This window comes from Chroicocephalus ridibundus, chromosome 1 (genome assembly GCF_963924245.1).
Source record: "Chroicocephalus ridibundus chromosome 1, bChrRid1.1, whole genome shotgun sequence".
Classification (NCBI taxonomy): Eukaryota; Metazoa; Chordata; class Aves; order Charadriiformes; family Laridae; genus Chroicocephalus; species Chroicocephalus ridibundus.
Window position 1 is genome coordinate 28114884 of NC_086284.1, and position 23279 is coordinate 28138162.

The 23279-nt window shown below is 42.3% G+C and overlaps 1 protein-coding gene across 1 annotated transcript; it reads right to left on the bottom strand.

Moving 5' to 3' along the window:
- Positions 1–4276: 4276 nt before the first annotated feature.
- LOC134525331 (probable tRNA methyltransferase 9B) lies at positions 4277–23157 on the bottom strand. Its single transcript, XM_063356116.1, has 3 exons — positions 23004–23157; positions 20383–20556; positions 4277–5556 (listed from the first exon to the last, which is right to left on the bottom strand). Exons 1-3 carry the CDS (start codon positions 23155–23157, stop codon positions 4502–4504), a joined length of 1383 nt encoding a protein of 460 aa, XP_063212186.1. The 3' UTR covers positions 4277–4501.
- Between the last annotated feature and the right edge of the window lie 122 nt (positions 23158–23279).

Below are 23279 nucleotides of genomic sequence, written 5' to 3' on the forward strand. Positions count from 1 at the left end.
TTTACTTTGTTTTATTAAATGTGATGCTTTTAGTTGGAAGCCTGTGACAGCCAGTGAATGGCACAGTTTCACTGGAGCTAAATGTTGCCAATGTGGGCTTTCACTGTGAGCAAGCTGGTGTTCTTTTTTAAACTTGCAAGAATATGTTCACATCAAATGATTCATTGTGCCAGATTATGAAGGCGACACTTAGCACAGTCCTGGTCACAATGAAATCCATAAGGCACGCTAGTAAAGCACACGTTTTGAGAAATCCATGGAATGTTTTCTGTGCTTTTTACCACTTGGAAACCTTCTGCAAAATGTTGTTTTCATTCTTGAGTGAGAAAGAAGGAAAGGAAATCAGGATCCCCACCAAAGAGAAGAAAGAAAGAAAGAAAGAAAGAAGTCAGAATGACAAAGCAGACAAGGACAGATCCTGGGGGAAGACAGGTATACTCATTAATTGTATTTACATTTCAAAGACGAGTTAACTGTGGTGTTCTCAATCATACCCTACGCTTGGGTTCCCTGCCACACACCATGAATAATAAATGCACTTTGGAGGATAGAATAAATGACCTGATAGGCTTCTTCCACTTTTAATTTCATGGGCGCTCTTTATTTGAGAGGTCAGTACAAATGCCTATGGTAAGTGACAATTTTAGGCCAGTAATTACTAATTAAGACAGAAGGCAAGATGCTGGCTAAGACACTTTCAAATAGATCACAGATAACCTTGCAGGAGCTGATTAACTCAAAGAGAACACCTCCTTAGGTGATAGCTACCAAATGATACTTGGAACGATTTTTAAAATTAAAAAGGATGAGGGAAAAGGATTTATGAAACTCTTGGCTGAGTTTTCTCTGGAGAAAGAATTTTGATAATAAGTGGGATTAGCTGTTTGCCAATTAGCAGACAATTAGAAGAAAGACATTTACCCAGTGGGCAAAAATCTTCGATGACAGACTCACACTCATCAAACCTGTTTACGCCAAAGGAGGATAAACAGTGCTGCGCTCACAGAGTCTCAGCTCTGGTGACGTGAGCAGCGCTGGCTGCAGCTACCCACCGTGCCAGCTCCACGTGGGCTGCGTGGGGCTCGATGTGACAGTGCCCCACGTGGCAAGCCCAGAAGAGAGGACCCCGAGCTGCGCTCGTGGATCCTGGAATGGCTGTGGACGATTTCCCAGGGGCCCACAAAGTGAATTAGGAACAGCACAGAAACTGTTTGTGGAGAAAATTGAGAATTGGGAGATTTTTAGCGACCTGCAAATCAGAAAAAGTGAGAAGACATTGACTTTATTAATAGCATCTGTAAAGGTGATCATCATTGGTAGATCAGACATAGTGTCCGACACTGGAAGCTTTTCTGAAATGTGTCCCTTGGACATGTGAAGCCTCAAATGACCATAAATTCAGAGTGGCAGATGCTGTAAGGAAGAGCTGAGCTAGGCTGCCGGGCTGCTGCTTTTTGTCTTTTTTCTTTTTTCCCGGCTTTACAATGATTTTTCCTGCATGGTTCCTACAAAATAGGGATACGTAGGCAGCACAGCTTGGCCAAAGGATGGAGTCAGGGATGAATCTTTCTGATTTAACTGTTGTTCGTGCTCCTTATTTCCATCCTCAGAACTTAACAGATTCCTAGGTAGTATCCATCTCTCCTAACTGAAGTACCCAAGAATCAGTGTTTAAGGCTGAGCTCCTCTCTAAGCTCCTTCCACAAGCAATGGAAAGAGATGAGCTGGTGCTGAACATGAGCTCTCTAATCCCAACAGCTCCTCAAGGTCTATTTCATGGTTCATCCTCTAAAGGGGCTATTGCCATTAACTCCACAGGCGATATGGGGCACGAAGCTAGACTTACATACAGTCCTACAGCCTCGATGCCTAAATAAGGCCAGAAAAATTGTACCTTTCTATTCTAAAATCCAGCTCAGAACAGCAAAGAGCACAAGAGGGAAAGAAATTAGGACCAAGCACTGCTCAGGAGTGCAGAGCATTTCCCTGCTATATCCCTTGGCACAAGGTAGCGCCTACCCTGAGGACTACAAATGCAGACAGTGATGTAGAAATGAAGAAATGAACTCAGTCCTGGTTTTGCTACTGGCATCCTGATCAAAAAGAGAATTTCAAATAGAGCTTGTGGCTTTATAACACTTGTGACATGCATAAATGTGAGGAAGCGTTAATACATGATCCTTCCAAAGCAAGCCACGTTTTTGCTTTCTTTCCCTGCATGGTCAGGGCCCTGTCCTGGGGCGGCTTCGTTTGCAAGAAGCTGAATCTATTCTGATCCCAGGAAGCACTCGGCCCCCTCCAGAGGCAACCATCATGAGTGGAAGCCATCCTGTGTGGAAGCAGGTCTAGTCCATGCCTTAGGCAGCACTCTGCCACACAAGAAATGGGCCTTTGCAGTTTGTCTCATTCAAAACAAGGACATTAACTCCTTGCAGAAGGCGAGGTTTGCTTTTAGAGCCACTGACAGTTGTCCTGAGATTAACATTCCTTTCAGTTAGGCTAGTGCTGCCCCTGTGACACGGATCTTGGTTGGGAACGTCTGACCTGGAGCAGGCAGACGGGGGTATCAGCATCAGGAGAAATCTAGTGGTGGCTCATTGCACCCTAGGGAAGAACTGGAGATGATGAGCACCTTTCCTTCAGGGGACGCTGGAGCAGGCGAAACTCTTCCAAGAGGACCAGTCAGGTTCAGTTAAAATACCCGTGTTCATTTCCAGGAAAAATAAACATCAGGTGTGCTTGAGGGCAAGGACCGGCAGCTACGATCAAAGGCATTTCTCTGGTGCGCTGTTGAGCAGCAGGAGCGGGACGTGATGGAGAGGCTCAGAGCTGACACGTGCTGCCGCTGCTGCTGCTTCGCGCAACCTGAAGCTGCATTGAAAAGTAGGGAGATGCTGTCGAGTCCTGCTGGCAATAGAAAAAAAGCGTACAAAATGAAGGGAACGGTGTTGTCGGAGCCGAACAGCAGCAACATTTTGTGACTGAATATTATTTTCTGCACTTGCCCAACGGTGCTAACGTTTAGGGAAAGAAAAGGAGCACTGCAGAGGCAGTCATTACAGATGGAGGAGACTGATTAGCCCCTCTAGCTTTTCCACCTGAAAATATAAGATGTACTATGATACCGCTGACGTGAACTCCATGGGAGGAAGTAAAGGAAATGTGATTACAGATATTATACCCAAATTGAATTAAAGCTGCATTAAAAAACTCAGATTACTGTACGGTGCCATGCTACGTTGGAAAACATGATATGCTTCTCCTACTGACAGACACGTAAAGAATACGCAGGGGCTTATTTCTCAGGCAACAAGTTTGATGTCTGCCTTGCTGATACACAAATCCACAGAAACAAAGGCAGGAAGTAAAACCATGGACAGACCCCCCCGGCACGTAAATAATCATCAGCACTGCAGCCCTGTTGTTTGGGATTTCTGTTGGTTTTTTCTTTCAAATATTTACTCTACGTTGCAACCTTAAGCAAAGTTATTCACCTCCGTTTCTTTATCTATAAGAACTGGATAATGAATCTGATCTTCTTTGCGAAAAGGCGAGTCTGTAGATAAAAGCATTCGTCTTGCATGCTGATGTCAATAAATATTTTCTCAGTTGACTAGTGGTCACTGGACCACTTTTCTCTCCTATGCTCATTCACAGTACAGATTTAAATGAGTTATTAAATCCTTCTGACTCCTCGTAGTTTTGCTGACAGGGAGAAAGAGCAATCCTTAAGCCGGTTTATCATATTTATATATGCTGTATCCTTAAACATACATGTCGAGCTTGTTTTTAAAACAAATTTTTTGAGGGGTCATGTAGCGGCACATATGGAGGCAAATATCTCTTTGCTTTCTTGGCTGTGACTGCTACAAGGCAATGAAAAAGATCTCTAGACTGTGACAGTGTCATGAGTTACTGCCTCTGCCATGAGGGCTCTATCCACCTAGTAATTCTCACAAAAGACTGTCTGTCTCGTACGACTGGAAGTATCATACAGCCTGACAAAGTGAACCGCAATAAAAGAGTGCATCTTTCAGTTACTTCCCGCATTATGTTACATCAAGTGGCAGGGTACAATAAATTTTAAAATAAGAAGTTGACATGAATGATTATATAGTGATGAATGAACGTAATAAATGAATAACAAAGACTTTTAATGCACACGTAAAAAATAACCCAGCAATCACCTTCCAACTGCATTTTACCTGTTTTCAAGCAACAAAACACAGCTAGCAGCTGTTTATGAAAAGGGATCAGTGTGCTAAAATGCGCTCAGTCTGGAATAACAACTCTAGAAAAAAATAATTCAATAGAGATGTATTAAAAGAACCAAATCAAAGAAAACAAAGTCACAGAACATGAGAGTTTCAAAGCAGTCTCCTCCTCATACGTCCCCCTCTCCCCCAAAACAAACCCAAGGCTATAAAAAGCTTCAGGAAAGATTTTTCAAAGGCGCTGAGCTTTCAAAAGGAAGAAAGCCCCTAAGTATTCTTTGCGCATTTCAATAAGGAAATTTCTCCCAGATCTTCCACACTTCAGTCTTTTCCGCGATCACGCACCAATTGGCGTGGTCAAAGCAGGAATGAGTAATATGTAGCTCAGGAATATGACGCTCTATCAGCTCCGCCAGCTCCCCTTCTTTAAAAACGTGGTAGTATCTCAGCCAGGCCGCACCAGGACCTGTCTGCTGCCCGCTCTGCGTGGCCAGGGCGCGCTCATTGACTGCTTTCTGCAGAGAAGAGCCCGTTCTCCTGTCGTTCAGAGGTTGGCAGAAAGCCCCTTCTTTTGGGTGATGGTCTATTTTAAGTTGTCTGACAGCTAATTCTTTCTGATGTGAAATCAGGTCAGGTAAATACACTCCGCTGCAGTTGTGAAGACTCTCTGCAGCCATAGGGAGCTGTACAGTTGCTTGCCCTAATTCTGAATAGCAACTTCTGAGAGCCTTCGAGCGGCGTGACACGGGCAGCACAGGTTTAACAGCCACTTCAAAAGCTGTTTTATTTTCAAAACTTGGTTTGCGATGTAGAAAAGAGTCAGAAGCGCGTTCCAGAAATCTGTGCTCTCTGTTTTTTCCAACTTTTTTTCCTCTGTTTAATTCATTCAGCTGAACAGCGTAATTGCAGTATCTAATGAGCTCTTCTTGGTGCCGCTGATCACCCACACCTAATACCGAGTCAAGTGATCTTGAGAACAGAGACCGTCTCAGCGATTTCTCTAACGCCATGCACGGTGCTTTTTTCTCCCCTCCACAGGACGAGCTCCTTGCTGTCCTGTGTACCTCTGAAGTCCCATCCAGCTTGTGACAGGGCTGGTTCAAAGCCAGCTCTTTGTCCTTGTGAAGAATTGATTTTTGTTCTCCACGTGAGCAAGGCTCACCCGAGGAGCAGGAAGGAGGTGAAGGATTCCAGGGAACAAAGACATCTTGCTTTTCAAATCTTCTCCGTTTTTGCTCCATTGCCCACACATATATCATTATCTGGCCTCCTACTCTCAAGATGCGAGCCATCTCTTTTATTGCTTGCATGCGCCTCTCTTCCGTTGAAAAATGGTGAATCACTAGAACAGAACAGATAAGGTGAATAAGTATCCCTCGAGGCACTAATGAATACAGAGTATAAGGACAAGGACTGGCTCTGACACACTGGCAGCCGATGGTTTGCACCACAGGAATACATCATTTATCTTCCATTGTGCTATGTGTTATTGTACTCCCTCTAACATCTCCAACATTGTACTATCTCTAACTCTAAAGAGTTCATAACACACTGACTTATTTTAAAAACATGTCAGAATTCGGAAATGTTGAAGCAAGTGACATCTTTCAGATTGGCAATAAACAACACTACAGTCTTGTTTTCTCAAGGACAGGCTACCACTTGGTCAGTGGCAAAGCATCCTGGCCCTTTTTTACCGTCACCTAATGCTCATCTGCAGCCTGAAAAAAACGCTGCTGAAAGACCGAGGCCATACATGGTCTTTGCAACAGCCGTGCTAGTGATCCTGCTGACGATACCCATTAAAAAAGGACTAGGTTAAAACTGCCTGCCCATTTCTCCTCCTTTATGGACGGATGTCAGTAACAGAGCAGAAGAAATGAACCGTCATTCTCAGCCTGGGATAGATTTAAATCATCAACATATGGGTGAAATTAGCATTTGTCTACTTCTGCCATTAGCAAGCATGTATCACAAAACCAAATAATTAGATAATCCCACTCTTGCTTGATAGCCCCCACCAGCACACAAACCTGTGTGACATGGAGAACACCTCATCCTTACGATGGCGAAACTCAAGCAGCACAGCTTCGCTTCAGTCAGGACTGAGTTTAAATTTGAGTCCCATTTCAATAAAATTTTTTTGCCCCAAAAAGGGCAATTGGTCTCCGGATTTGGGAGGACTTTGCCAAACGCCAGCTCTGCAGGTTGGCTCCTGCTCTCAGACTGCGCAGCTCTAGAGCACTTCACAACAGATGTCAAGGTTGATCAGGTCTTGGTGAACAGTAGGGACGTCAGCAAAGTTTCAGCTACATAAATGAGTGTTACATGAGAAATAAGAATAGGGACAATCCTGGAACAGCACTGGAAAGGAAAGGGCACGTATTAAAGATGCTGAAAATGAAAAGCAATAGAATTAGTGATATTTATCCAACCTTATATTTTCCTCAGTGAAAATGACAGTTTGGGCAGATATTTCTATACGTACCACTTCAGGTTACCATGATAAACCAGTTTTTGGTTAAGCTGCTGTGGTGTTTTCCACAGAAAAATAACAGAATTTTCAAGGAAAAAAAAAAAAGCTGCGAGCTTTCGATTCTTTCTAATAAGTGTAGAAAATGCTAGCAGAAGCTCTGTATCTGCAGCCTCTCTGCGTCTGTCAGAGCGGCCATTTGCCACCAGATCCATTTTGCCTCCGAAAAAGAGGCACTTTACAATTAAAAGAATAACAGTATGCAATCCAGCTGAGATAGGAAAACACTCTCCCTGCAATGAATGATGCATTCAGAGCCTCGGCAGCAATGTGAGGATCAAAAGGCAGGCTTTCAAGAAATAGGGTCTTTTAACATTTAGTTATTCAGCTGCTCTGCCTGTAGGTTTCACCTGTTTGAGATGAACAGAAACCAATTCCAAAAGCTCAGGTCTTCTAGCGCTAGTTGAGATGTTGACATTGAAACATTATGGCCTTTTTAATTAAAAAAGCATCAAGTATCATTTAAGAAATTACCGCATATTAATAAAATCTCACGCTGAGCAAAACTTCAGTGTTGTCAAGACAAATTTGTCAGATAATTTTAAAAGCTATGGGTGATGTATTCTGTTTAAAACTGCATAACTCAAGGAAACAGAGCATCTGCATGGGACAACATCACACTATCCTGAAATCACAGATTATCATGCGAATTATTGCAAATAATTGTCTTTAATCAAAGCCAAACCTGTCAGGATCCAAGATCACCAAGCAGCCACATTCACAGGCCGCTTATAAAAAATATTTTCTTTCTTTTCCTTGACATTAAATTCCTTGTATGTTGAAACTGGGTTTAAACTGAACCATCTGTTCTGTGCAGGAAAGGCACCGTTTCAGAGATGAAGCAGCTCGTGCTAGGTGGCAGCGAGGCACAAATGCTCACGGAGGGCCTGACTGCAGCCCAGCAGCGACATGAGCCTGCTTCCCTCCCCTCCGGTGGACATGGTTCAGATCAGCTTCTCCTGCAGCTCCCCTCATACTGCCGAGTAGATGGCACTGGGAGCTACAGTTCATGAAATCATAGCATGGTTTGGGTAGGAAGGGGCCTTCAAAGATCATCTAGTCCAAGCCCCTTGCCATGGGCGGGGATGTGTTCCACTAGATTGGGTTGTCAAAGCCCCATCCAGCCTGGCCTTGAACACTTCCAGGGATGGGACATCCACAACTTCCCTGGGCAACCTGTTCCAGTGTCTCACCACCCTCACAGTAAAGAATTTCTTCCTGATATCTAATCTAAATCTCCCTTCTTTCAGTTTAAAACCGTTGTCCCTGTCCTGTCGCTACAGGCCCTAGTAAACAGTCTTTCTCCATCTTTCTTACAAGCCCCCTTTAAGCACTGGAAGACCTCAATAAGGTTTCCCTGGAGTCTTTCAGTGCTACACCCCTAGAACAATCTTTCACCAGCTGTTCAACACATTTTAAGTTGATTTCCCACCATCCAAACACTATAAAACAAGGGTCCAGATGCCTGAAAGTGCATCTGTCATAAAGACTGGTACTTTAAATGAAAATTAGTTTTGTCCTAAATGACAATAAATACAGAAGCTTGCAGGTGGTGAAAACAATATCAGGGCAGAGGAAACTCATCCTGGGGTCGAAGCAAACATCCCTCCAGTGCAGGGCTGTGGCAGCAGCCAGCACCAGATGTTCGGGAAAGAAAGAAAGGAAGAACAGTGATGCCCTCTCCCCTCGCCTCCTGCGGTCGGCAGCCTGAGAGCTTCCTCAGCCGCAGGCCAGAGCTTGTACCTAATAGCCAGTGATGGATCTGTCCTTCATGGATACTTTCTTGACTCACTTGTATTCTGATTATACAAATGCACATGGGAAAGGAATCTTCAATTTAATTATCAATTTTTTAGAAAAATGGTTCCTTCTCTTTTAAATCTTTCCCTGTGGTTCTCCTGTAAGAAACCATAAAAATTTATTCCCTGTTCACTAATTTAATATAATTCGTGGGGTTCAGGATGCTATCCCCTTCTGCCTCAGGAGCAGTATGACGTATACACTTCTTTAATGATACTTTTATGATGATACTCTTTTTTCTTCGGTGAAGAGTCCTAGCCCGCTAATCTATCCTCATCCATAAACAATCTGTACCTTTGATCATTACAAGGATGTTTACTAGTTTATCTATATCCTTCCAGAGATGGAGAAAACCTGAATTACATGCAGTATTCAAGATATGGATGCACCAGGTATTTATCTTCTACCATTCTTCTGGATTTTCATTTTCATTTTTAATAGTTGAATACTTTTTTGACCAGGTTTGAACAGTTAGCTACTATTTTTTCAGGGCATTGAAAAGGAGTCTGATAATGACGTCAGTATCTCTTTCCTGAACAGAGGGTACCACTGTGCCTGTACACTTACTTATTTTTTCCTATGCGCATTACCTGGCATTTATCCACAAGTAATTTTCTGCAATTTTGCACCCAGTCATTAGTTTCACATGGGACTTCTTTTGCAACTCTTTGCAAAACTGAGTAACTCTGTGCCACCAGCAAACTTTATCACGAGCCTATTCATTTCATTTGTAATTATAAATTATATAGGAATTTGTTGAACGGCGGCCTTTTCACAGGTGCCATACACCTACACTTAGCACGTTCAACATCGAGTCTTTCAGCACTTGCCACGCTCTTCTGCTAGTGTTTTACCCTTCTGGCTTTCCCTTTCAATTTTCCGTAAGAGTTTCTTCCTTTCTGGTAGTAAACTTTTGCGCAGTGGATTTTTTACAGCATTTTCGTTCCTAGCAGGAGGTTCGATTACGGTCACATTACAGGCAGTGAGATAATGTGGTTCGTGCGCAATTACTTATTGATGTGGGCCTGATGCACCGTTTCAGACTAATAAGAGTTGTTTCCCTTTTGTGGGTTCTCAGATTAATCTTTCCAAGAGGCTTCATGCCCCTGTGTATCATTTACACAACCTACATACGGATAATTGTGGTTTCTCGATATTGTGTTTTCTGCCCTCACAGCCCTCGCAATCTCTCTTAATAATCTGTGGTCATTTTCCCCAAGTTTATCAGAGAGTTACCGATACATCCTTATAATTACACTGCTCTCTTCTGTAGCTGTCTGCCCGCTATCATCTCTTCCAGAAGTTTATCCTCACGCTTTTTTCCACAGAAGAATATTCAGAGTTTTTTAGCTGTTGCTTTTACAAGCAACCCTTGTTAACAGAAGCTAGAAAAAAACCTTTAAGTTCACTACAAAAAGGGCTTTAATGAACATTATATCATTACCATACTAAACAACACCATGCCATGGTGATGAGGACAAGTAGGACCACATTCAAACTTTTAAACATCCAAACAAACCATCGCAAAAAAGAAATCTAAGCACAAAAATATTTGTTTGGGCTGAGCACAGATGTTTGTCCAAAACCCCTGACAGCTCTTTGCAGCAGCAAGGCCTTGCTTCATGGATTAACAGTTGTTATAAATCAAACATTCCTTTTAATTTTGGCCATACATTCCCCTCTCATTTGCGGAAAGTCAATCCAAATTAATTTTGTGCCATGTACTGCTCATTCCCACTACTTTTGTTTAAATTGAAGACTGTAAGATTTTCCGTAACTGCAAAATACATAATGCAATTTTAGATTTCAAAGGGAGGGGGTGAGGAGGGAAAGGAGAACATTTCAAAGATTCTTCTCTTCTTCATTTCATAAGAATATAATTAATTGCTCCTTCTCTTAATTTAATACTGTGACTAATCCTACTAAAAGAGATTATTTAGAACAAGAAGACAATGCAAAATACATTTTTGTGCCATTCAGCTGTCTTCAGAGAACAAAACTGAAAGCATCAACAACTTTGTCGGAATTTTTTTTTTTAGAAGTCATTTTCCAAATGAGCATTTTAGGTCAGTGATTCAATTTAAACCCTGTTAAATGGCAAAAAGAAATCTCTGTAATCAGAAATTGCTTTTCTCTGTCAAATTTCTTTACTGAGGTTAAATCCCTTCAGAGACATTTGGAAAGTATTTAAGGATCACAGAATCTTTATCTTGGAGACTCTTTTGTATATACTGTATATACACTTCAGATGTCACTTTATCTCTGTCAGCTCCAATAATAGGAACAATTGGAACATATATAGAAGGCATGATTCTAAGTTAAATATGATTTTATTCTCTTCATTATGGTGGTATCAAAAATAAAAAGGTGAGGAAAAAGACTAATACACCCAAGAATTATTTAAAATAATTACTGAGTAAACTTCAAACAGTGTTTCCATTAAAAACTTTTTCCTATTAAAAACATAACTCCTTAATTACTTAGGTTGGAAAATTTGTTCCTTCTTTAATTTTCCCCCATTTGCAGTTAGCATTAGCAAATGAGGATGCTGCCTTTATAAAAATCATTATAATTATGAAATTTAATTAACTTATTATAGCCTTGATTCAGGAATATAATTATATGCTTAATTTTAAGCATTTGAGTAGCTACGCTGCTTTCAGCGGGATTACTTCTGCATTTATACTAAAGATAATTCTGAAATGCTTGTCAGAGCACCATAGAAGCGGGGACACCTATAGCTAAAACCGGCAAAAGGGGGTAGTAAGATAAGGTCAGGTGGAGCAGCTCTCTTCAAGCCCTTCCCCTCCTTTGCTTCATGCCATCCTTGAGGCACCTGCTCCGAGCCTGAATTACTCCTCCCTTCTTCCCACCCGGAGCAGCGGGGCTCTGCCTGGAGCTGCTGCCCCACTCTCACCATCTGCAGAACCTCCGGGGTTCACCCGCTGGGCTTTCGGAGCCGGCTCCGTCTGCTCTCAAAGACCATTTAATCTTGCTTGTACACTTTATATTAGTGGAAATATTTATATTAGAGGAAACAACGCAGGCAGCTGCCACCTCTCCTTCCCTCCTGTGTGTGCTCCTACGTGCTGGGCTACAGGATTAGGCTCCTCTTCCACCTCCCTCAGGCTTTTTGGCCACAGGTGCCGAAGTACGGTGGTGGTTTTCTCCACCCAGCGCAGACAGGTGTTCGAGGACTGGGGCATGTCCCCAAGCTCTGGAAATGTGGCTTTGAACCCCACACCAGCTGAGGAAGGAGGTGAATCCAGCTTTCCCACTTGCTGGGTGAGTGCCCTGAGGACTTGACTGCACTGGAAAGAAAAAACGCAAAATCTCTGCAAAGCTCTGTTAGACACCAGCCCCAAAAGATGCCTTGGCACTAGGGATCTTTATTAAGTGAAGAAGGCTTAAATGTGCACCCAGCTCAGGTGCCTGAACACCGTGCTGCATCCATTCTGGATCTCAATGTCTTGCTTGGCAGGAGAATAAGCTTTTGGTAGTACAGAGAGATATCCCTGTGCTTGGGAGCCCACTGTCGGGTGACAGCACAAACCTGCCAAAACCATCACGTGGCAGCTGCTCAGCCATCCCTCCTTCCAAAACCACGGCCGTGTCGCTCTGCACCCCAAGAGAGCAGAGGACAACAGCTGTACATGAGCAAGCTGTGCAACCAGTGAGAAGTTGTCACCTCTTTTAATGTCACCCACCAGCCAGTCAAGACCTTGCAACCAGCTAACATGTTGCTAAGAACATGTGGGTGAGATTTAAAACAGATATACTGTCAACATGATGACAGTGATAAGGCCACAGGTAGCCAACTGCGGTCTAAAATAAATGATTACATTTAAAAATGCTGAGCAGGCTGCTGGCCACTACTGTGAAAATTAAACTAAATATAAGGGTCTGTTTGGAGTTTTGCACCACTTCTGCACTCCAGAAACTTGGAGCAATAGGGGGGACCGTAAGGTGCAGAGCTCGTTCTGTTCTGTTGTGATGCACGTTTTTCTACGAAAAATAGACAGTCAAGTTTTCCGACCTGACCCCATCTGGTGATACCTATGTATTATCCACTGGAAATAAACTTAGGATATTGTTGATAAATCAATTATAATTTGTATGAAAATATCAATGCAAGGAACACAAAGCTTCTGGTTTAATTGAGAAAGAAATGAGGCTCCTCGCTGTTAGCGAGAATTGCACCGACAGACAATGTTGTCAGCTGGCAAGACCAGTGAGAGCAACCGTGTGAACAGATAAAGCCTGCAGGTGTTAACCACAGGCTCTCACTGCCCTATGGAGCTTCTCTGCGTCTCTAAGAATTTGTGATCACTGGCTTGGAAATAACTGTATTATTTGCTTTAAATAAAACACTAACAGTGGCGAGACCAAAGCTGAACTCAGGGCTTGCAGATGTCTCAGAAGAATCATAGAATCAATCGTCTAGGTTGGAAGGGACTTTCAAGATCATCGAGTCCAACCATCAACCTAGCAATGACAAAACCACCACTAAACCATGTCGCCAAGCACCACGTCTACCCATCTTTTAAATACCTCCAGGGGTGGCAATTCCACCACTTCCCTGGGCAGCCTGTTGCAATATTTGATAATCCTTTTGGTGAATAAATTTTTCCTAATATCCAATCTAAACCTCCCCTGCTGCAACTTGAGGCTGTTTCCTCTTGTCCTATCACTTGTTACCTGGGAGAAGAGACCAACCCCCACCTCTCCACAGCCTCCTTTCAGGTAGTTGTAGAGAGCGAGAAGGTCTCCCCTCAGCCTCCTTTTCTCCAGGCTGAACATCCCCAGTTCCCTCAGCTGCTTCTCATAAGACTTGTGCTCTAGACCCCTCACCAGCTTCGTTGCCCTTCTCTGGACCCGCTCCAGCACCTCAATGTCCCTCCTGTAGTAAAAGGCCCAAAACTGAGCACAGTACTCAAGGTGGGGCCTCACCAGTGCCGAGTACAGGAGGACGATCACTTCCCTAGTCCTGCTCACTGCAATATTCCTGATACAGGCAAGAAGCAGAGGCAGTTTGTGCATGGCCTTGTCAAAACCAGGATATCCCACTATGGGTGCGATTTCTGCTCTGTCTCCAAGACCTCGTGCAATATTCAGATTTTGTTAGTATTTTGCACCTCTGACTTCCACCAGGGAGGAGAGTTCACTGCTGTGAGAGGAGCAACTGGTTATAGGAGAATCAATAGATTTTTCTCAAAATGGCCAGGTGGCCTTCACATTACAATAGGTGCAGGAAAATAGAGGTTGTTCATTTTCCAGCTCCGAGGGAGAATTAACCACTTGACTCCAATGTGACCCAAACTGATCTAACCTACTCTTAAAAGCTGTTTAATATCTGAAGTAAATAACCTTTCCTGCAGGGTAAGACAATTATTTTTTTTCTTCCCATGTCAAAGAAAGATAAAATTTCTGTAAAAACCATTTATGTATTTGAAGACTATTATCTTTCTTTCAGTGTTTTATTTATTTTTTCTTTCTTGATTAACCAAACCCAATTCCTCCAGCTTCCTCTAATAATTCAGATTTTCCAAACATAGGTTATTTAAAACGTCTCCATATTGATTACAAACTTTGTAAGGCATGGTCCCAAAAGCAGATATGATATTCCACCTAGGATCTCAAAAGTACCAAGCACAGGAGAGTGACTCATTCTTCTGCCTTCCATGAAACAGCTCTGTCACCATAACCCAGACAAGTATTTGCCTGGTTTTGTAACAGCACGACACTACTCACACGTATTTGACCTGTGGTCCATCCTGCCTGGCCATCGTTTATCCCTTTGTTCATTGAATGTTTCCTTCCCAAGCGCTGCATGTCCCTCTTGATGGTTTCTGCATCTCTTCTTGTTGATTTCAGACAACTCTCCATCATTTGGATGTCAAATCCCATCTTCCAAAATAATTCCAACTCTTCCTACGCAGGAGCCATTCACAAATTGTTCAATATGCTCTCTAGCTTGCTATCAAAGTTATTAATTAAAAATTTGCATAGAAACAGATGTAGGGTGGGTCCCAAGAGCATCCCATTTGAAATGTGTCTGGATTAGACAGTGAACCACTGATTCATTTTAAGAATGATTTTTTTTCCATATTCGTAGCTCTATTTACTTATTTTACTTGCAACAATGACATGAGTCAAGATATATCATGTCTTCTTCTGCTACTCTGTCTATTGGGATGATTACCCTGTCAAAGACAGAAAGCAGATTGGCTTCCTCCTGACAAAGACATGTTGACTGTTTCCCATTACATTAGTATTCTGTAGGTTTAAATAATTTATTCTATTTAAATTAGATTATTTAAATTATTTATTCTAGTATCCTTGCATAAATCTAACTTAGGCTGGCTCCCTCTTGATGTCCTTTCTCTCTCTTTTGGAAACAAGTATTATGTTTGCTTTTCTTCACTTGCTGGAGATCTTAAAGATGATCTGCTAGTTCACAGTAGTTTAAGATTAATTTTATGATTTCCTAACAATTTGTGTAATCTAATTTATCTGAATATTCTTTAAGACGGTATTTCCTTTTTATAGTCTAAATTTCTGTCCTCTGGTTAAAACTCTCCTAACTTATTGATGAGTATACCATTAACCAAAGAAAAATGCAACTTCCCCTCTCATTTGTTATTTGCTCTTTCCTTTTTGTTTTCCTCTTGCTTTGTACGCATTTATAAAACCTTATCCTAGTTCTAATTCGTGTTATGCTGTAGTCATCCTGACTTTGGTTCTTCACACCATCCCTTATAATTATCGATAGTCATGCTTTTTTGATGGTTTCTTTTCAATTTCTATGGCATTAAAGAGTTCCTGATGGTGTCATACCAGACCTCATTATACTCTGCTTTCCACTGGGACAGGTTGCTTGTTGTGCCTGTGAATTGCTTCTTTTAAGGAATGTAATTTTCCAACCACAGTGCCTTGTTGTTGGAAAAAGTTAAAAAAAATGTTAGAATGTAATCCTGAAACACAGAATTTAGGAGAACCCGCAGGTAGCGATGATATGCAGAAATAACCACAGTCACACAGAAATCCGAGGTTTCTTTATGGGTAAAAGAAACTATGTCATAGTGGAATTGCAACGTTATGCCCATATTAACTGGCACAACAGTGCAATATAACTACACTGATGGGACCTGACACTAACACTTGGTTTCTTCTTGATCAGCGTCTCATTGAATTTTACCGTTAAGACAGAATGCTATATAGTAAGGAAACTCTCCTGGACCTTTTATTTGGACTTCTTTTTTCCCCAGGGGACTCTTCCAGCTTACAAGGTGGAAGTTTACAAACTTTAAGAATTATACTATTTGCAATTAGGCAGACCATTTTCTCAGACAGTGTAAATTAGAGGACTAGACAGGTTTACGTCCCTTAGGTTCCCCTCACTTTCTCTGTTAAATTACCACATGACTAAAAGATCACAGATTAAAGCAAAGTTAATTTTCACATATTGGTATTAACACCAAGGAAAGGCATTTGATGCTCTTCACTCCAGGAACCCTTTTTTTTCCCAATGGGATGAAGAGTCTGATCAGATATTTCAGTAATATAAAATAACTTTACTGACTTGAATATCTGACTCCTAATAGGAGAGGAAAATGTGACATCTTCACCTTTGCATTTGGAGGACAGAAATTACTTATCTAAATTAATAGGAAAAGCTTCTTCTTATCCCACGCCCATCACAGAGTCCAAGAGCTCAGCATATACAAGATTTATTAACACAGAACACGACCTTTCCATATAAAGGAGAAAGCCACTTTGACAGAGGTAAAGCCATGCTAAAAAATCAGTCCTGCCTTATGATTCAGAGCAATTCCTTAGCCCAGATGGAAACGTGAGTGCGAGTCCTCTTTCCATTGCTGTGTCAGAAAACCTACTTATTTCAATAATATAGGAATGGCTTCATCATGCTAACAATAACAAAGCCATCAGTATATGGCAAAGGGGATGATTTCTGTTGTTTGGTGACATTGAATCTCAAACCAAATTATGCTACGAATACACTGGGAAAGTGAGTATGACTTCTTTCTTGATTCAGTGAAAATGTTGTGGAATGAATTGCATACTCACAGGGTAAATTTGTCTCCTTGAACAGTAAGTGAAGCATTTGAAAGCAGCGCATTCTAAACTTGTGCTGATATACCATGTCTAGATTTGTTTCTTGTCAGTATAGGTTATTCCACTTATGGAACTGGCAAAAATTCTTCATTATATATGCATACGCAATAGGTGATGAGCCATGGTGATGGAGGATGTGGAGAAGGCAGAGTTACTGAATGCCTTCTTTGCTTCGGTCTTTACTGCTCGGTCCAGCCCTCAGGAGTCCCAGGCTTTGGGGAAAGTAAAGGGGAAAGAAGAAGTCTTCCCCTGGGTTGAGGAGGATCGAGTGAGGGATCAATTAGATCAATTAGATATTCACAAGTCCATGGGCCCCGATGGGATGCACCCGAGAGTGCTCAGGGAGCTGGCAGAAGTCATTGCTGGGCCACTCTCCATCATCTTTGAAAGGTCCTGGAGAACAGGCGAGGTGCCTGAGGACTGGAGGAAAGCCAACATCACTCCAGTCTTCAAGAAAGGCAAGAAGGAGGAGCTGGGGAACTACAGGCCGGTCAGCCTCACCTCCATCCCTGGAAAGATGATGGAACCGCTTGTTCTGGGTGTCATCTCAAGGCACGTGGAGGAAAGGAAAGCTATCAGAAGTACTCAGCATGGATTCACCAAGGGGAAATCATGTCTGACTAATCTGATAGCCTTCTACGATGGCATGACTGGATGGATAGATGAGGGGAGGGCAGTAGATGTGGTCTACCTTGACTTAAGCAAGGCGTTCGACACGGTCTCCCGCAGCATCCTCATAGGGAAGCTTAGGAAGAGTGGGCTTGATGAATGGACAGTAAGGTGGCTAGATAACTGGTTGAAACACAGAGCTCAGAGGGTCGTGATTAGGGGCACAGAGTCTAGTTGGAGGTCAGTGACAAGTGGTGTTCCCCAGGGGTCAGTACTGGGTCCAGTCCTGTTCAATATATTCATCAATGGCCTGGATGAGGGGATAGAGTGCACCCTCAGCAAGTTTGCCGATGACACAAAGCTGGCGGGGGTGGCTGACACACCGGAAGGCTGTGCCACCATACAGAGAGACCTGGACAGGCTAGAGAGTTGGGCAGAGAGGAACCTTATGAAATTCAACAATGGCAAGTGTAGGGTGCTGCACCTGGGGAGGAATAACCCCCGGCACCAGTACAGGTTGGGGGCTGACCTGCTGGAGAGCAGCTCAGCTGAAAGAGACCTGGGAGTCCTGGTGGACAACAGGATGACCATGAGCCAGCAATGTGCCCTCATGGCCAAGAAGGCCAATGGCATCCTGGGGTGCATCAAGAAGAGTGTGGCCAGCAGGTCGAGGGAGGTCATCCTCCCCCTCTACTCTGCCTTGGTGAGGCCGCACCTGGAGTACTGTGTCCAGGTCTGGGCTCCCCGGTTCAAGAGGGACAGGGAACTGCTGGAGAGGGTGCAGCAAAGGGCTACCAAGATGATGAGGGGACTGGAACACCTCTCTTATGAAGAAAGACTGAGGGATTTGGGTCTCGTCAGTCTGGAAAAAAGACGGCTGAGGGGGGACCTTATCAACACTTATAAATACTTAAAGGGTGGGTGTCAGGAGGATGGGGCCAGGCTCTTTTCGGTGGTGCTCGGGGACAGGACAAGAGGAATGGGCACAAACTTGAGCATAGGAAGTTCCACCTAAACATGAGGAGGAACTTCTTTACTTTGAGGGTGGTGGAGCACTGGAACAGGCTGCCCAGAGAGGTGGTGGAGTCTCCGACTCTGGAGACATTCCAAACCCGCCTGGACGCGTTCCTGTGCAACCTGCTCTAGGTGACCTTGCTCTGGCAGGAGGGTTGGACTAGATGATCTCCAGAGGTCCCTTCCAACCCTATGGTTCTATGATTCTACGATTCTACGAAAGATCACCACGTTAGGCTTGACACTACTCTTCTGCCAATATTTCCTACTACAGACCTGGCTGTAGAACACCTACAGAATTTTCTTGCCTCCTTAGACAATCTCCTGAAGATCAAGAGAAGCCATGCTTATCCAAACTGTTTTATATATGTAGTATACTAGTATTATACTATATATTTGTATACATAGTACTATGTATACTATATATATAGCATATATTATATATATAGTATATACATAGTGTATATATAATGTATACTATATATACACACTATATACACATACTATATTATATACTATACTATATAGAGTATACATATACATAGTACTACAGTATTTATACATAGTAGTATATATACAAGTATATAGTATAATACTAGTATACTACATATATACTATATATAGTATATATTATTGCTACATACCCTTTTCAACAAATCTGTCTTTTCCTTCACTTCCTTACCCTGGTTTTCCAGAGATGCCAAATCACCTTTGGGCACATGATGGTTGTTACTCCATCTGGGCAAAGGATGTGAAAAGTCAAGAACAAGGACTGTTAGCTACTGGTCATGTTTCTTAAGTCATGATTGAAAGATTTTCAGACAGTGTAGCTGAGCATGGTCCACATCCCCATACAATGATGTACCAGTGACAATAATGCAATCTCAGATTTTCATCAAATGTCAAATTATATGACAAGGACCTGGACTTGAGAAGTAAAGTCCTTCAGGGCTTAAAGAAAGGTCACCCAAGACATGGAGAAGAGGCTGTGTAAGGCTACTCACCAACTTCAAGAGATGGGAGGTATTAACATTTCACTTTGATTTAACAAGCCTTAGAGACCTACACACCCTTTTGGTTGAGAAAAGGAAAAATCAAGTTTGATGAGCACTGTAATTTGTTTTATTTACAGTATTGTCCAACTTATAATCAGTATAAGCTTAATACCTCTTCTAAAAAGTGGTTGAGTAATTTCAAGACTCCCAAAACAAAAGGACCTGCACAATTTGAAAAAGTAAAGGCTAAAGCTACCATTGAATGTCTGCTTTAAAAGTGGAAAAGACAGGGAGTTCCTCCATCATTAAGTGACATTGAGAAGGGCAACAAAACAAAAAGGAAAAATCTTACAAGAAATGAAATCTGAGGTTATTTGATGAACGTTTTAAGGCAGCAGTGCCACTGAAACAAGCACTTCTGCTTGCTTTGTCATTGCCTTGTTGTTTTTTCTCTGCATTATTCCCTGCTTTTGGTGAAACAGGTCTCTCTGCAGTGCAGCAATGGGTAACTTATTTGGCTAAAAGCAACCTTTTTGCTTGTTATTTTCCAGCCAGATCAGTGTCAGGATCATCCGTGTCAGCACAAAAATGATTGTGTTGGCTGACAAACCACGGAGTGTGGGAGTCAAAACCAGCATTTGGAAAGGTGCAGAAGGATTTAATACTGAACTTGGAATACGCTCAGTGTTCCTAAGCAAGGTTTGTTGTATGTTCCTCCTGACAGAGCCAACATTGCAAATTTCTGCCATGTAATACGACAAAAATAAGGCTCTCCTTTCCTGTTTTGCACACTGTACTTTAGTTGTGCTTGGACCAGAATAAAAAGCTGACATCTGTGTGACTTACCCATTTTGCAGTTTTTCACAGAGTTTCTAGATAATAATATACATATATATATATGTGTATATATGTGTGTACATATATATACATGTGTACACAATAATATACATTTCTTGTGTTAATATAGATTCACCTGGTCTACAAACCCCAAAATATTCTGTTGGTCACTGAAAAAAAACCCAAACCTAGAAAAGACTAAATGCTTTAGACCCTTTAGGCACCGTCTGCACACAGAACTTACCAGCAATGGACAGGACACCATCAAAGCACTCACTTCGATAAGGCAGGCACAAGCCACGGCACACCATTACTTCATGGCCTTCGTTTCCTGCCGATTCCACCAACGGGAAACAGTAGTCACAACCCAGTTGATAGACTTGAGAATTGATGTGAAGGTATTTGCCATTTCCGCAGCCTGAAGAAATAATGAGGAGGAGAAAGGAAGGTGGACATTTGGTGTCTGTATAAAAGAAAATGTATTCCTGACATAAACCATGATGTACGCCCTTCACTGGCCTCACAGCTTGAAATTCTCCACCCATTTTAAAGGAGATGATAAAATTGCAGTGGAATTCAGGTTATTTTTTATCATCACAGTACAATGAGCACAGACTGCTCCTCTCTGTCTAGCAGGCTCTCTGCTGCGTGACAGGAGGTGTTCAAGTAGGATTTCTAGAGAGCATTTACCTTGGCTTTCCCACCACATACAGAATCAAAAATATTTATGGTAATGATGCTACTGCAATTCTACTTGTAATAGACTCAAAATGCTAAGTGAAAGCATCATGTAGTGGGAGCACAGCACCGAATTATTCCTGTGTATTGAAATGCTGATAGACAAACTAGACTGCTAAGTAATTAAGTCACTATTAGACCAAACCATTAAATCCATTGTTTGCTGTTTTAACTGCTGCTAATTGCTGTCACCATGACAACGGTGGAGTTTCTTTTTCTGGTATCTCCATGCAGTTTCCTTTTCATAACGGAGCCTGCAACACGGAAATTTGCATCTTCCCAAACTGAAATACTTCTTGTGTTGAACTAAAGGCAGACGTCTTCAGATAAGAATGATTCTAATGTCAGAAGTAAAATGGATCTTATCTAAATTTTGGATAATTTGTTTGCAGAATTATCTGGATCTTAACACAAAAGTGCACTTTAAAGTAGATTATTGATTTTAAAAACTTGCCTTCTCACTTGCATCATAAAAACCATGGTTCAGATTAAGATCGGGGAGGCAAATGCATTGGCCTCACATAATAGCCTGTACCTTGTGCAGACCTTAGTTCGCATCCTGTTTATGGCCACACTTACAACAAACATTAAGCTTGGGTCAGAGCCCAGATTTTATCTCTCTTTTTTTTTTTTTTTTTTTTTTAATTATAGTTATTTTGGAGCCTTCCGAGTATTTAAGACCTTATATTTAGGTTACGGCCATCCCATAGCACCTATTCTGAAACCCTGTGTGGGCCCCTGTGTTCGGTAAGGAGCTTCCCCGTCCGCTTCTAACTGCTTGCCTGATATTAACTGCTGATCCCATCTCCCGGGAATGAAAGAAAGATATCCAGAGAAAAGCTGTAGCTCTTTCAGTCCTTCCCATGCCTGACTTCAGCACCAGCTGAGACGAGGTGCTGTGAAACGGCGCCAGCACTCTTGGCTAATATTAGACTCTATTTTCCAAGGAGAAAGAGCAGAAAGAGGAATACCCTGGAGCTCTAACTGGAAGAGAACTCCAGGACTATTTCTGCTTTTCACTTTTGGAGCGAAAGGCTCCAGTATAAGCCAAACAACAGCTACTAAAAACATTTTCTCTAATCCGACACCGGAGGCTGCTTCCCAGGGTTGGAGGGGCAGAGGACAGCCCTGGAGGTAGACTCCTCTCCAGCGCCGTGGCACCACTCTTGGCAACTGTGTTTCACGCGAAACTCGTCTCTGGCCACAGACACCACAAGAGTATACCAGCAGCCTCCACTGGCCAAAGCCCCGGAGCCAAGCCTGAGGTTAAATTACAGCACTAACCAAGTCCAAAGTCTGTGACATCAGTAAAAATTCAATGTGCTGGCTCTTTGTACCTGTTTGTTCACATTGAAAACACTGCAAAATGTGCCAAGATCTGGTAGGAATACAGTTCCCAGCATTTAGACCATGATAAACTGGGAAAAGTATAGGGTAAAGTTTGAATGACTCCCAAAACATTAATGTGATTAGCCCAAAGCTCAGTAATTTTTCCCTTTCACAAATGTTCCCATGCTATAGTGGGGAGACTACACATATGTGTTGCTGGAAAGGATTACAAGTCCAACAAGCTATTTAGAAGTCTAGCCTAAACATGTAGAAATGATGAGTTGATGCCCAGATGTCACTTGGGCAACCAGCACTTACCCACTTCTGGTGCAGGGCCTGAAGCCAGTACAGAGGCTTCCCTCTTACCATTTAGAGATTCTCAAATCTTCAGGGAATTAAAAACTGTCACACATTGCTCCCCAAAGCACTCAGGACAGTGTCATGACACTTGCTTCAAATTGGCCACACACAATCCATGTTGTAAGAGCTAAACAAAATTTCAAATTCCAGAATTATCATATTAATACACAACATTATATCCACTAATGACATCTTAATATATTTAGCTTCAGTTTAGTGCTTCAGTTTAGTTGACCTGCTGGATACTGGGAAAAGTCAAATTGTCCTCATATACCTATGAATGGTGGAGCAAAGTAGGAGGCAAATTTGATAGTCAGTCTGGCCATTTGGATTCCCAAGTTTGGCTGACAGTCTCCAGACTCTTCTGCCACGAACATTGCTTGACAGAGAGAACATACTTAAACTGTCATTAGCAATGGAATAAACAACCCCACTCACCAATATCAGCAATCAGACCGCCTGGTTCCTGCTCTGAAATGAACTGCTGCACCTTTGGCCATGCCTTGTAGCGTGCATCACTGAAGTAAGGAGCAATTTTCTCATATACACTACGAACGTGGTCCCTCTCAAGTTGGCTTGCCTCCTTCTCCATCACAACCAAGGCTGGGCTGTGAAGGCAGTGCAGCTGTCTTAGAGAAAGGGAAGGGAGAAAAACAAGTGCTGAAACTCTCGTTAACGAAGTACATTTCCTTAAGTTAAGCAATATGACATTTT

Coding starts and splice junctions, on each gene's coding strand:
- LOC134525331 (XM_063356116.1), bottom strand. CDS start 23,157: ATGGAGAAGGAGGCAAGCCAACTTGAGAGGGACCACGTTCGTAGTGTA. Junction 20,557..23,003: donor CGGTCTGATTGCTGATATTG/GTGAGTGGGGTT, acceptor TTATTTCTTCAG/GCTGCGGAAATGGCAAATAC. Junction 5,557..20,382: donor TGGTGTCCTGTCCATTGCTG/GTAAGTTCTGTG, acceptor GTTCTGTTCTAG/TGATTCACCATTTTTCAACG.